General features: G+C 40.5%; 1 protein-coding gene across 1 annotated transcript; it reads left to right on the plus strand.

Moving 5' to 3' along the window:
- Positions 1-742: 742 nt before the first annotated feature.
- xkr7a (XK related 7a) lies at positions 743-7,498 on the plus strand. Its single transcript, XM_014985178.2, has 3 exons — positions 743-1,272; positions 5,123-5,322; positions 6,304-7,498. Exons 1-3 carry the CDS (start codon positions 743-745, stop codon positions 7,263-7,265), a joined length of 1,692 nt encoding a protein of 563 aa, XP_014840664.1. The 3' UTR covers positions 7,266-7,498.
- Positions 7,499-13,976: the final 6,478 nt, after the last annotated feature.

The raw sequence follows: 13,976 nt of genomic DNA on the forward strand, positions 1-13,976 counted from the left end.
AAATACAACCAAAGTAAACGTGAGAGTCTACTACTACAGGGAGAAATGGGTTGTGGTCTTTACCAAAGACAAAAGAGAAATCATTCAACCGCTAAAATTTGACGCTACTCCATTTTTGTTTACATTTTGTGAAGAAGAAAGTTCTGCTGGTCTTCTAAGGTTTTCATGTCCTTTCCTTCAATAGTTGTTGGTGCAGCGCCACCGCAGGCGTGGAGGGGAACAGGCGATCCAATTAGTTTGGATCGTTTGATACAGTGCAGTGTGAAAGTGAACGTTCCAGCTGAAAATGTTACAATTTCGGTTCCAAGTCAAAGTGAGCCTACCCGGACTATCAGATGTGAAAACATCCTAAAATAGAAACAAAGACAGAATTTATCAATAGTAAAAAAAACAAACAAAACTAAAAGTCCAAGAACCATATCATGGTAACAATTTAGTATCTAAAATTGAATATCCTCCAAGAATCGTTTTTATAGTATTCAGATTTTGCTGAATGGATTCAGACCTCATGTTGATCAACAGAACCTTCACTGGCGCAGTGAAACCCAGTCTGATACCGTTACACCAGACCAGCAGCTTTTTGTGCCTTTAAATTGAATTTATCTGCATTAAATCCGGTGATTGATCAGCGGCGGCTCCCGCCCTCCTTACCCGCTCCTCCTCCCCTCACACGCGGCCCCACTGGCTGCTCGCCCCCTCCCCCTCGCTTCCATCATTTTCCCATCTCTTCCCCTCAACAAACATGGCCGCGAAATCTGATGGTGCTCCTGCCTCTCCGCGAAACGAAATCCCACCCGAGTGTCCCGCCCGGTCCGAACCGGCACCGCCGGAGCGCCGCGTGAGCGAGCATCGGTACAGCCTGCAGGACTTCTGCTGGACCCTCTGCGTCCTGCTGGTGTTTTTCTCGGACGGGGCCTCAGACCTGTGGCTGGCTGCCGACTACTACCTGCGGAGGGAGTACTGGTGCTTCGCCTTGACTCTGGTCTTTGTGATCGTCCCGTCCGTGGTCGTGCAGGTGTTGAGCTTTCGGTGGTTCGCCTATGATTTCACGGAGTCCGTGGAGAGCGGCACGGCGGCGGCCGTGGTGGCGGCAGCGGTGGGCGCGGAGGGAGGCGACTTCAGCACCAAGGACAGCGGAGAGTGGGGCGCTGGCCGGGCCGCCGCGGTGCTGCCGGGGCCGACCGGCGGGGGCCGAGTCCGGGGCTGCTGCAGAGCCTTCATGTGGGTCTTTCAAGCCCTCATTCACATTTTGCAGCTGGCGCAGGTCTGGAGGTGAGTCGGAGATCCGAGAGGTTCGGATCGGTACACCTTGTCTTTGGTTTTTGTGTTTCAGTCCAACATCTCTTCCTACCTAATCATTGTGGTGCCAATGTGGTTTTGTGTTTTTGACATTTCTCCCCGGGGAAATGTCAAAAAGGGGACATATATAGGGGACAAAGGGGACAAGGGGATTAAATCCACCGTCTCCCCCGCGGCCGCCGGCCGTGGGTCAACCATTCCTTGGAAAATTAGAAACACATTCACATGGATTATTCCATTGATTATCCCGACGATTAATCGAGTAATCAGACAAAAAAAATTATATTCTGAACATTTTTCATTTAATTACAAAAAAGCAAATACACAATTCAATTTTGGTTTTTAAATAATAATAATAATAATAATAATAATAATAACACTTTATAGCCTAAAATGCAACAACCTGGCATTCCTTAAGTGAACGCCTGATCATTTGTAGCAAAGGATTCATCTAAATACTTCTAACATCAACATTTGAAAAGATCAACTCTTTCTGCATGACTAGCATCAGTGCAGATTAAAGCTAACCTGTTGATTATTTTTTAAATTATTCAATTAATAATTAATTAAGCACAAGGTGTTAAGTAGGAGATTTACTGACATAATCTGAACCAGGTGAAGCTAAAACTATGCCACTTGAGGAATTCTGTACAGAACGTATTTACAGAAATAACCATTTTTTTCAGTCCAGTTTCACTTTATTTTGGTAAATTATCATCTTAAATAAAAAATGTTTAAATTTTCTGTTCAGTTTTGACTTAATTACTGCGCTGAGTGTGTTGTTCTTTCAGGAAATGCTGTTTTTTGAGTCTGTACACTAGCGTTAATGATTAACCAGTTACTAAATGAATCGATTAATCCTTTTCATTCAAATAATAAGATCATTTCTGCAACCTTTTATGACTTATAAGTCACATGTTAATATACTTTTCTCTATCACAATATTTAGATCCAAACCTATTTATGACACACACGTAGCCATAAACTCCCCAGATGGACAGTAGTAGGTCTGTGGGTCAACAACTCGGTCAGTGATGGTGAGTCGGGGCTCAGACTTTAGAAGTCTTCTGATAGGTTTTGACAGGCTTGAACTACTGCCAGTTCAGAGAAACATTCAGCTGTATGACGGGTGTGAGGCAACATTCCCGTTATGAGACAAATGTATATAAATACTTGGCATTTGGTCATGTTAGAGAGGGATAACTTGGACTCATATGGCTTGATTTACCTGTAGAACAACACAATGTGTGTCTTTCTGTGCCCGCTCGCTTCCTTCCTCTTGAGACAGCAGTATTGATCCCATACATCCGCCCGGAGACTGAGACTGAGTGAGTGTGAGTGTGTCCAGGAGCACATTAAAACGTTGTGGCAGCACAGAATTACCGGTAATGCCATTAAAGCTGTTGTGTGTGTGTGTGTGTGTGTGTGTGTGTGTGTGTGTGTGTGTGTGTGTGTGTGTGTGTGTGTGTGTGTGTGCGTGTGTGTGTGTGTGTGCGTGTGTGTGTGTGTGTGTCCTGTTCGTGGGTGCCGCACTTGCAGGAGTGTGTCTGAACGTTAAAGAGGATTAGCGCTGTGTGTTTTACCCCGAGCTGTTAACTCGCGAATGATCTGTCACTGATACACATTTAGTCAGGTGAACTGGGATCAATTGAGGCCTGCAACCTGAACTGAATGTCAGCTCACATGAGATGTGATATGGGAGGGTTGTGTCATGGATAGAGTGCAATGAAACCATCTGTGAGTCTTTGACCCTCATTACGGCACATATGCTCCATTCTCTTGTTGTGTGTACATTTCAAGAACAGCTTTGTGTTGAAGAAACCAAGAAAAAAAGGGGTTACAGTAATTTTATGTCTTGCAGGCCATAAAAAGTCTTAGACTTGTGTATCTATGGCTACGTTAACACAATTCTGATGTTTTCTTTATTCTTTGGTGTGGTTGTTCACATTTCTAAAGATATTCGACTTCTGCAAATGAGTCCCTCATGCGCAGTAGAGGGCGCAGTAGAGTCACAAAGAGCGTGCTTAGTGTTTTGCTAACCGCGATAAAAAAGAAGAAGAAGAAGAAGAGCTCAGTGTTTGGGGAAGTAAACATGGATGCTAACGGTGGAGCCTATCTTGTGTTTTTAAAGTTGTTTTCCATCCGGAGCCAGCAAATTAACAACTTAATCCTCATTATCACCCGCCAAGGTTGATATTTTTCTTCCCGCTTGCGCGTATCAGGTCGCAGAATAATGACGTTTGTCGAGCATCAATGACGTTCAGGTCAGACGCATTCGAACTGGCCGTTCAGACACGATACATTTGAAAAGATCAGATACGAATCGGATTTCAGACCACATGTCAAAGTAGCCTGGGTCACATTCGAAAAAGTCCGATGTGGGTTATTCAGACTGTCATGAAAAGATCACGTACAGGTTGCAATATGCCGAAAAGAAAAAAAAGTTTACAAAACAGCCAGGGAAATTAGAGGTTTAGAATTTATATAGGATAAATAATTTAGAGGAAACTAAGTGAGCAAGACGTCTTGAAAGTCAGCAAAATCATTAAAGCTAAGCTAAAGATTAGCTCTGTTTCTATAGCATTAGCAGATGAGCAGAAGCTAATTCCAACTGAAAACAAATGCACTTATAAAATAATCTTTTCTGCTTTTATTTGTAAAGATGTTATCCATGTATCCTTTTTCCTCACTGCTTCTGCAAAGTACATGCCTCACTCCTTTGTGTTCTTCGATCACATGAAAAGCAAATAAAACCCACTGAAGATTGTGACTTTAATATGACAAAATGTATCACTGCACACTGTCTCTTGTGGCTCACTGGTCTCCTTGACACGAGTCTCTTCTGACCCTGTTTCTCAAGGCATTTACAGAGACATTTACTGCTTCAATGCACTGAAATTTATCAGCGTTTCTCCAAACATGTCCTGTTAAGGTGAAGTTTGTCATTTGGATTCAGAAATGTTGCATTAAAAACAGCATTAATTTGGATCTGTTCTCTGTTTTTGTGGCCGTTTTTCCTCTTTCTGCAGCCTTGTTCCTCTTTTTTCTGATCTCAGCACAGAAAGCATAACTTTAGAGAGACTGGGATTTCAAAGGGGTGTTCAAAGTGAGACCCGGGGCCATTTGTCTAATTTCTGAGATTGATCTAAAAATGTCTGTCTCTAGCTAATTTCTGACTTTTCAACCACAAAATAAGTCTTAGAATTGCTAGAGAAATTTGCTTGTTTTCCTCATGAGTCTCAAAATTTTAGAGATTTTTTGCATTAAATTTTCAGCTTTTTAAACTCAAAACTTTCCGCGTTTGTTTTTTTTATATTTTTTATAAACATTTTCTGAGATTAATCTAAAAACATTCTGAGTTTTATCTAGCAAATTTTTGACTTTTCAAACTCAGAAATTAGTTTGTTTTCCATGAAAATTTCTGAGATTAATCTGAACATTTCTGAGTTTTTTTTTTTTTTTTTTAATTTTGGAGCTCAGAAATTTCCACGTTTTTTTTTCTAGAAAATTTCTGAGATTAATCTCAATATTTCTTAGTTTTTTAAAGCAAATCATCACATTTATATCTCAGAAATTTCTGGTGGGGTTTCTAGAAAATCTTCCTTTGAAAATGTATGACATTTATCTGAAGATGTCTGTGTTTTGTTGCAAAATTTTGACTTTTGCAGATCATAAAGTTCCAAGTTTTTTCTGGAAAATTTCTGTGATTTACCAGAATTTGCTTGAAAAAAACGCAGAAATTTTGAGATTAAGGAAAAGATGTTTGACTTTTGAGCCTCTAAATCTAACCATGATGGCATGTGAATCTTCCTCTGACGCTCAGGTACGTCCACGCCTTGTACTTGGGGGTGCAGAGCCGTTGGCATGGCGACCCGGAGCGGCGCCACTACTACTGGCGAATGATGTTTGAGAGCGCGGACATCAGCATGCTGCGTCTGCTGGAGTCCTTCCTGAAGAGCGCTCCTCAGCTGGTGCTGCAGCTTAGCATCATGATCCACACCAGTCAGGTTCTACCTCTTCAGGGTGAGCGATGACCCAACACCACAGACACCATTAGCAAGCACTTTGATGGATTTGAAGGCAAAGACGATCACAGACTTCAGACCACAGCCTTCATGGTGTTTCACTGTGATTTTATGTGTTAATTAGACCACGAGTTCTCAAACCATCTACCCAAAAGAGCTTTAACCTCTGACCCCCTTTGCAAACCCAAAGACAAAACAACTACATATGTAAAGAAACATCAACTTTTGGAATGTCTTTCATCCACTATTTCATAAATATAACATTCATTTAGCATAATTGCTGCTTCAATCACACCACATTAAAACATTTCTGAGATTAAGCTCAAAGTTTCAGAGTTTTTTTCCTGTAAATTTTCCACTTTTGGAGTTCAGAAATGTCCTTGTTTTATATTATTATTCCCTGAGTTTTCTCTTGCAAATCTTACACTTTTCAAACTAAGAAATTTCTTGTTTTTCTAGCAAATTTGAGAAATTCTAGATTTCTCTAACAAATTTTCAATTTTTCAACTCAGAAATTTCCAAGTTTTTAGTAGAAAATTGTTAAGATTAATCTTCAAATTTCTGATTTTTTCAAGCAATTTCTGATTCTGAATTATCTCAGAAAGTTTCTGGACAAAATATTGTGAGATTTTTTTTCCCCCAAAAGTCATTTCTGAGTTTGACTTTTCAATCTCAGAAATGTCTAATTATTTTCCTAGAAAAATTCTAATTAATCAGAATTAGAATTTGCTTTGAAAAAATCAGATATTTTTTGATTAATCTTAGAAATTTTCAAGAAAGAAACTTTCCAAGAATGTTTTTTTTTCCAAAAGTAAAATTTTTTTACACTTTTGAATCTCAGAAATTTCAGAAAGTTTTTTCTAGAACATTTCTGAGATTAATTGAAAAATTTCAGATTTTTTCTTTGGCAGTAAATTACTCCTCTTTATTTCTATCTAGTTGTCCTTAATACCACCCTGTTCTTGTTCCGTCTCTGCAGGGATTTCTGCCTCCGCCTCGCTGCTGTCCCTCGCCTGGATGATCTCGTCCTACCAGAAAGTCCTGAGGGACTCAAGAGACGACAAGCTCCCCATGACCTACAAGGCCGTGATGGTCCAGATCCTGTGGCACCTGTTCACCATCGGTGCCCGGGCGCTGGCCTTCGCCCTCTTCGCCTCCGTGTTCCAGCTTTACTTTGGCATCTTCATCGTGGCCCACTGGTGCATCATGACCTTCTGGATCATCCAAGGCGAGACAGACTTCTGCATGTCCAAGTGGGAGGAGATCATCTACAACATGATGGTGGGCATCGTGTATATTTTCTGCTGGTTCAGCGTCAGAGAGGGCCGCACGCGTTGCAGGTTGCTCATCTACAGCCTGACGGTGTTCGTGGAGAACGTGGCGCTCACCGCCGCCTGGTTCGTGTACCGCGGCACAGCCGAGCGTCAAGGCGGCCCGGACTTCTATGCCGTCGTCATGGTGTGCATTGTGGCCAGCAGCTACGCGCTTGGCACCTTCTTCATGTTTGTGTATTACTGCCTGCTGCACCCTGACGGCTCCATGTCCGGGTGGGGCTACATAGCGGAGAAGGAGGTTCCCGTGGAGGTGCTGGCGTCGCCGACCTCCAGCCTCCCGCCGGATCTAGTTGGCAGCCCGCCGAGGACCCTCCAGAGAACTAAAGGCTTGGACAGGGAGCCTGGGGTGGACGGAGACGTGTTTAAGGTGCGCCCTCCGCGGGGCGCCAAGCCCCCTGTGCCTCACCTCAAACCCAGGACAGAGGGCCCCGTCATCCGAATAGACCTACCGAGAAAGAAATACCCGGCATGGGACGCTCATTACATCGACCGACGGCTGCGAAAAACCATACTGGTGCTGGAGAGCGCAGCCCCAGTGACGCCGAGGATTCAGTACCGCTGCCTGAGCACAGCCAAAGAAGTGATGGAGTACGAAACCACCGTGTGATGTGCCGGAGTTGCTGTGACTCAGCTGGACATCCCGCCTTAAAGTGAAGATGGCAGGAGGAACTGCTGTCAATGCACAGTCTGTTTCAGCTCCGCGATCTCCGATTGCTCTCTGTGCTGAAGAAGAGAGAGGTGGAGGAATGCGTCTTTATGTTCTGCTTGAAAAAAGAGAAAGGTTTAAAAGAAATTATGTTGTGTATGGGGCTGGGCGATAAATCTCTTTAGTCAATTTTTGAATATATAATTTGTAGAAAATTAAGATTTCTTTCCACTAATGCACTTCTTGGGTGATATCAGCATACCCAAGTCCGCCATTTTGTTTCTTGTTTTATTTGGATTTTGGAATCAGGTCAACTCTTCTATATAGAATTAAGACCAGACCACAAATTTATTTTTTAATTACTAGAATAAAGTAGTGTTTTTCAAACACAACAAAACAATAACAAAAATTAAAATGAGAAATGCTGAGCATCAAATTATTATCAGCAGCTGGACTTTTAAATAGGGATGCAAACAGTTACACGACTTATAATTAACTGCCGATTAATTGTTTCAGATTAATAAAGTAAACCTTCTGGTGTTGTAGTTTGGCCTCCATCCAGCAGAGGCGCTACTAGTCATCCTTAAACGGAGCCCTTGATCCAGAAACAAAGTTGGCGGAATAGCATAACAGCGGTCCGAACACAGTCCGATGTGATGCAAAATTAATTTAATGCGGTTTTGTTTTGAAATATAAACACTCGACAAGCTTTTTAAGTTTCCCCTCAATAAATTTTGTTTAGTCTACTTGTTTTTTATCATTAAGACGACTTGTTTTAAGATGTTTTTTTCTGCTAAAATTGTATCTTTAGCTAACGTTGACTATATTCTCGTAATTAAACAAAAATTTTCATACCCTAATACTCCGTGGTAATCTTAAGGGATGATTAAAAAAACATTTTCTATCATCTGTAATTTCTCTTTTAGAAAAGAAAGCGAGAAAAGAACTAATCGGAAGTCGGATTTGATATGAAAAGATCGGAGATTTCATTTTTTAAGTCATATCGCCCAGCCCTAGTGGTGTACAGAAGGTGCATACTTTGGTTTCTGTATCAGTTCTCAGGTCATGATGTGGCACAAAGAGGTGAGGAAAAAGCACAGGCAGGCAGAGAAATGTTAGTTCCTCCGCCGTGAGGGAAGCACCAACCTCTGCAGGGGGTCGACGGCAGAGACAGCCCTTCAAGCACGCAGGATTATTTATGGCAGCTACAACACGGCTGAGCGAGTACATGAGGCTGATCAAAATTTAATTCTGCAAACAACCCACAAGAACCACAGCACAGGTAGTTTTCTTGGCTATTGTCATTTTTCAGTAGCTTAGAGTCACGTTGCAAGGGAAGAGTGGAGTGTAAAAGCAACAATTTGGGCTGAATGTAAAAACTGTGGACAGTGTGAATATTTATTACAAGGCTTTTTACGCATTTTCATGCTGTTAGTAGGATTTTCAACATTCCTGTGGTTCTTTTTTAGTTAAAATTGAAAGAAAATTTGTTTACAAGCGGGCTGTTATGTTGTTCATTTCTCTTTTAAAAATGGAAATGCACTGAAAAACAAATTTGTTGTGATTTTTATAATTTTTACAGGGCATAAAAGTGATGGACTTTAAATGTCCAAATAAAAGCCCATCATAAGCAGCAAAAGCTACATGACAGATATTATTTAACATGTAAATTATTGTATAATGAAGAGGAAGTTTTAGGGACACCGGTGTTTGTTATTGTTACTGTACTGATACTTTCTTAAAGGAACTATCTTAAAAAATGTAGAAAAAAACAAACAGTTCCCAATCCTGAAATCCAAGCATCAAAGCTATGATAGTAGTGATGGTAAAAACACAAGATTCAGTTTTACTTTGAATACTTTGCAGCAGATTTCCTGGCATTTTTTTTTTATATTAAAAAACAAATTTCCAGAAATCTCAGTAATTTTAAACCCATTTTAAAAATATGAATACTAGACAGTCAGAAAAAAATGGAACCTACGACAACCAGAGATGGATGGATGGATGGATGGATGGATGGATGGATGGATGGATGGATGGATGGATGGATGGATGGATGGATGGATGGATGGATGGATGATGAGACAGACGGACAAATGGATGTTCTTGATATTTGAATGGATGGATGGATAAATAGATGTATATATGTATGGATGGATGAATTAATGGATGGATGATTAGACAGATTAATTGATAAATTAATGGATGGATTAATGGACTGATGAATGGATTGTTAGATGGTTGAACAGATGGATGCATGACGGATGGTTGGATGAATAATTAGGTGGATGGATTGATGGTTGGGTAGATGAATAATTAGATGGATGGGTGGATTATTAGACAGATGAACAGATGGATGGATGGATGATTGGATGAATGGCTGGATGAGCAGATGGATGGTTGGATGGATGAGCAGATGGATGGTTGGATGAGCAGATGGATGGTTGGATGAACAGATGGTTGGATGGATGAGCAGATGGATGGTTGGATGAACGGATGGATGGATGAACAGATGGATGGTTGGATGAACAGATGGATGGTTGGATGAACAGATGGATGGATGGATGAACGGATGGATGGATGAGCAGATGGATGGTTGGATGAACGGATGGATGGATGAACAGATGGATGGTTGGATGAACAGATGGTTGGATGGATGAACAGATGGTTGGATGGATGGACAGATGGATGGTTGGATGAACGGATGGATGGATGAGCAGATGGATGGTTGGATGAACAGATGGTTGGATGGATGAACAGATGGTTGGATGGATGGACAGATGGATGGTTGGATGAACGGATGGATGGATGAGCAGATGGATGGTTGGATGAACAGATGGATGGATGGATGAACAGATGGATGGATGGATGGATGAACAGATGGATGGTTGGATGAACAGATGGATGGATGGATGAGCAGATGGATGGTTGGATGAACAGATGGATGGATGGATGAACAGATGGATGGTTGGATGAACAGATGGATGGATGGATGAACAGATGGATGGATGGATGAACAGATGGATGGTTGGATGAACAGATGGATGGATGGATGAACAGATGGATGGATGGATGAACAGATGGATGGTTGGATGAACAGATGGATGGATGAGCAGATGGATGGTTGGATGAACAGATGGATGGATGAACAGATGGATGGATGAGCAGATGGATGGTTGGATGAACAGATGGATGGATGGATGAACAGATGGATGGATGGATGAACAGATGGATGGTTGGATGAGCAGATGGATGGTTGGATGAACAGATGGATGGATGAATGAGCTGATGGATGGTTGGATGAACAGATGGATGGTTGGATGAACAGATGGATGGATGAACAGATGGATGGATGAGCAGATGGATGGATGGATGGATGAGCAGATGGATGGTTGGATGAACAGATGGATGGATGAGCAGATGGATGGTTGGATGAACAGATGGATGGATGGATGAACAGATGGATGGATGGATGGATGAACAGATGGATGGTTGGATGAACAGATGGATGGATGGATGAACAGATGGATGGATGGATGAGCAGATGGATGGTTGGATGGTTCATAATGTGTTTCAGATCCTCTGAATCTCTTTGTGTGTTTTAGTTTCCTCAGATTTAACTGAACTGAACTGGATCTTTTCCAGTTCACCATCTGATCGCAGTCTGACGTTTTTAAACCCAAAACTAAAGAAAACATTTGTTTCTTAAATTACACCCAACAGGTTCTGACCCGAACTCTTACCTGGCCTGTTTTCCTTTAGTGCAGATAGAAAATGGACATTTATAAATTATGTGTTTTTGAGGTGTGTGTTTGTTTGTGAGCTTCACAGACCAGCACGAGTGAAGATGGTGGGACTGAACAGGGGGATTATGGGTAATTAATCTGAAACTGTGTCGCTGAGATGCTACGGTTCTGTATGTATGATCTCAGTTTGTTTTCCCAAATGACTCTGAACAAAATCCACCTCCCACAGAGACTCTTTTAAAAATTATTTTCTTTTTTATTTGCATTCCCTGCTGCGGTTTCCTGGAAGCCGCTCAGGCTGTAGTCATGGTGCTAAAGGTTTAAGTCCATCATGTGAGAACCATAAAGTGAACCATAAAAAGTGCTTGTTGTGGCAGGACCTGGGCGAGGCTGTACCTCAGAGACAGAGCTGGAATCAAAAAGCCTTAAGCTGGTCGTGCCAGACTGTTTCTGTTCTGATGAATAAAATAAAAACAAAAACTGATCAACAAGAAGGTGATGACAATTTCATTGTGGTATTGTTGCTAAAATAAAGAGCAATGTGTTTACCTGAGTTTCACTTTTCCTGGCTGATTCAAACCACAAACGTATCACAACTCTGGTAGGATGTTCAGACGGTTTAAACTTAATTCAATTATTTAATCAACCTACCTTAAAATAATTAAATGGAGTTATTATAAGTAAAAGTACTTTCAAGTACACAATAAAAAGACGGATTCAGTTTTTATTTTGTTTTTTGTAAACAAATATCTGCACCAGTTAAATAATAATGCGAAGAATATGGAGATTGAAGGGTGTTTGCAGACAATAAGCTTTTATAATTGGCTGAATAGAAGAAAATTCCCCCAAGAGGATTTATTATTCAAAAAGCATTTTTGTGCTTCCATTTGGGTTTCACCTGCTTCTAAAAACAGACTAGCACTTAAAAAAAACACTCAGCCATTTTTTGACAATAAGTTAACTTTTTTAGTGTCTTTAAAATGAGTCGTTTCAAAAACCTCCTGATTGTTAAAGGGGCAGTATTATATAAAATTTACTTTTTTGAGCTTTACATCATGTTGTAACAAGTTTGTCCAAAGTGTGGCTCACAGGCCATTTGTGGCCCTTGAAATTTTTTTGTTTGGCCCCAGACCACAACACACACACACACACACACACACACACACACACACACACACACACACACACACACACACACACACACACACACACACACACACAAATTAGATTGAAAACAATTGACCCAAAAATTTGGAAATTCTCTGTTTCCAAATTTAAGGCAACAGTCCAAAGCCCTTTTAATGTTTTGATTTTAAATGATGTGCAGATTTTATGTCAAAAACAAAACAAAAAAAACAAATAAAATGTTTTTCAAATTTTTAAGTTAACAAATTTTGTGGTAATTTAAATTTGCTAGTTTTGGCAAAGTTTGGACACCAATGTGTTAAAATGTTATTCACTCCTCAAAAGCATACCTGGAGCATTGCCTTGATTCTTTCATGAATGCTTGGGAAATACTTTAATCTACCATTCTCCCAGGCAGTTCCTTCAGACTAGCCAGCAGCAATTAGCAAGCACCTGGTGGAACTGTGTATCAGCTGGGCTCATTATAGGAGCTCCTTCTCAGTTCAACGCTGGTAGAAATGGTGTGAAAGGGTTAAAAGAAGAGCAATGTGATGACTTCCTGAGATCAAGAGCTTCTTAAAGAGACAGATGCCCAATTTCAAGGCTTTAAATTACAGAATCAAATCTCTTTTAAGTCATATTTAATAAATATAACTTTTATAGCAACTGAAGTTAACAAAATTACTTAATTGTGCTATAAAATGGCATTATGTGCCTGGAAATACATAATACTGCCCCTTTAAATCACATTCCACTCTGTGAAATTAGAATATAATATATGCCTAAACATTAGAAAGCAAGGTTGTAGTTTATGAAAACTAAGATCCAAAACTAAATCCCTAATAGTGACCAAGAAGATGTTGCCGGAAGGAAACAAGCACATTGCATCCGTCACTGATATATGCGGCTGCGTGTAAATTAAATGAGCGGAGCAGATACTCGTCCTTAGTTCTGCATGAATGCACAGGGGGACACTTTGGGTTTGGTGATTATGAAGCTGTTTTCCAGGGTTATATGGCATCTGTCCTCAGAGCGAAACAAATGCAGATGATCTCGTTAATACACAGGGAAAAGAGTCTGGATACCAGTCCAACTGGAAATTCATGGGTGAAATTCTAGGAAACAGATTGTTCAGCTACACAAAAATGATTGTTTTTCGTCATAAAATTCATAGTTCTCATAAAACTCAAGCTGTCAGAATGAGGATGTGCAACAATTGAAGGTGGTTTATTTCATCGCATATGTTTTCCCCTCTAATCTGGACAGAAATGTGACATTATTTACAGTGTCATTACATTTTTATGTCATTTTTTATTATGCAGTGATCCAGTGAAGATCCAGTTTACAATGAAGAAGGGACGACAGACAGTCACAGACATACATAACATAACTGACTTACAACACTTTTTGGCATGTTGACAAAATGTGTAATAGTGAATTTTTCAAGAATTCACTTTCGGTTTCATTCTTACAACCCAACAACTGTGAGTCCTAGATCAAACTCCAGGCCAAACTGTCACACTAAATACTGTTATTAGTTTTAAATACCAAGCTGTTGAGTTTGCAGGTTGAAATGCAACTGACTTATTCACAGGTTCCAAGTAGCTATAGGAGATGCATTTGGTTTTATGATTACCATTGATATGAAATCCTGTTTGAACATGACTGAACAGGCTTCAGGTCTACTGAACGTTAAGTCAGTGTATGGAAACAAAACAACTAAAGTTGTACACTTTAAAACATAAGAAAACAAAATGATTAAAGAGTTGGTAGTCAGATATTGGTGGTTTATGATACAAGG

Source organism: Poecilia mexicana, unplaced genomic scaffold, assembly GCF_051168715.1.
Source record: "Poecilia mexicana isolate PSO_F unplaced genomic scaffold, ASM5116871v1 scaffold_7, whole genome shotgun sequence".
NCBI classification, from domain to species: Eukaryota; Metazoa; Chordata; class Actinopteri; order Cyprinodontiformes; family Poeciliidae; genus Poecilia; species Poecilia mexicana.

Excerpts from the sequence above, each read along its gene's own strand:
- xkr7a (XM_014985178.2), top strand. The coding sequence starts at position 743 with ATGGCCGCGAAATCTGATGGTGCTCCTGCCTCTCCGCGAAACGAAATC. Across the intron at positions 1,273-5,122 it reads CAGCTGGCGCAGGTCTGGAG|GTACGTCCACGCCTTGTACT; the intron begins GTGAGTCGGAGA and ends TCTGACGCTCAG. Across the intron at positions 5,323-6,303 it reads TCAGGTTCTACCTCTTCAGG|GGATTTCTGCCTCCGCCTCG; the intron begins GTGAGCGATGAC and ends CCGTCTCTGCAG.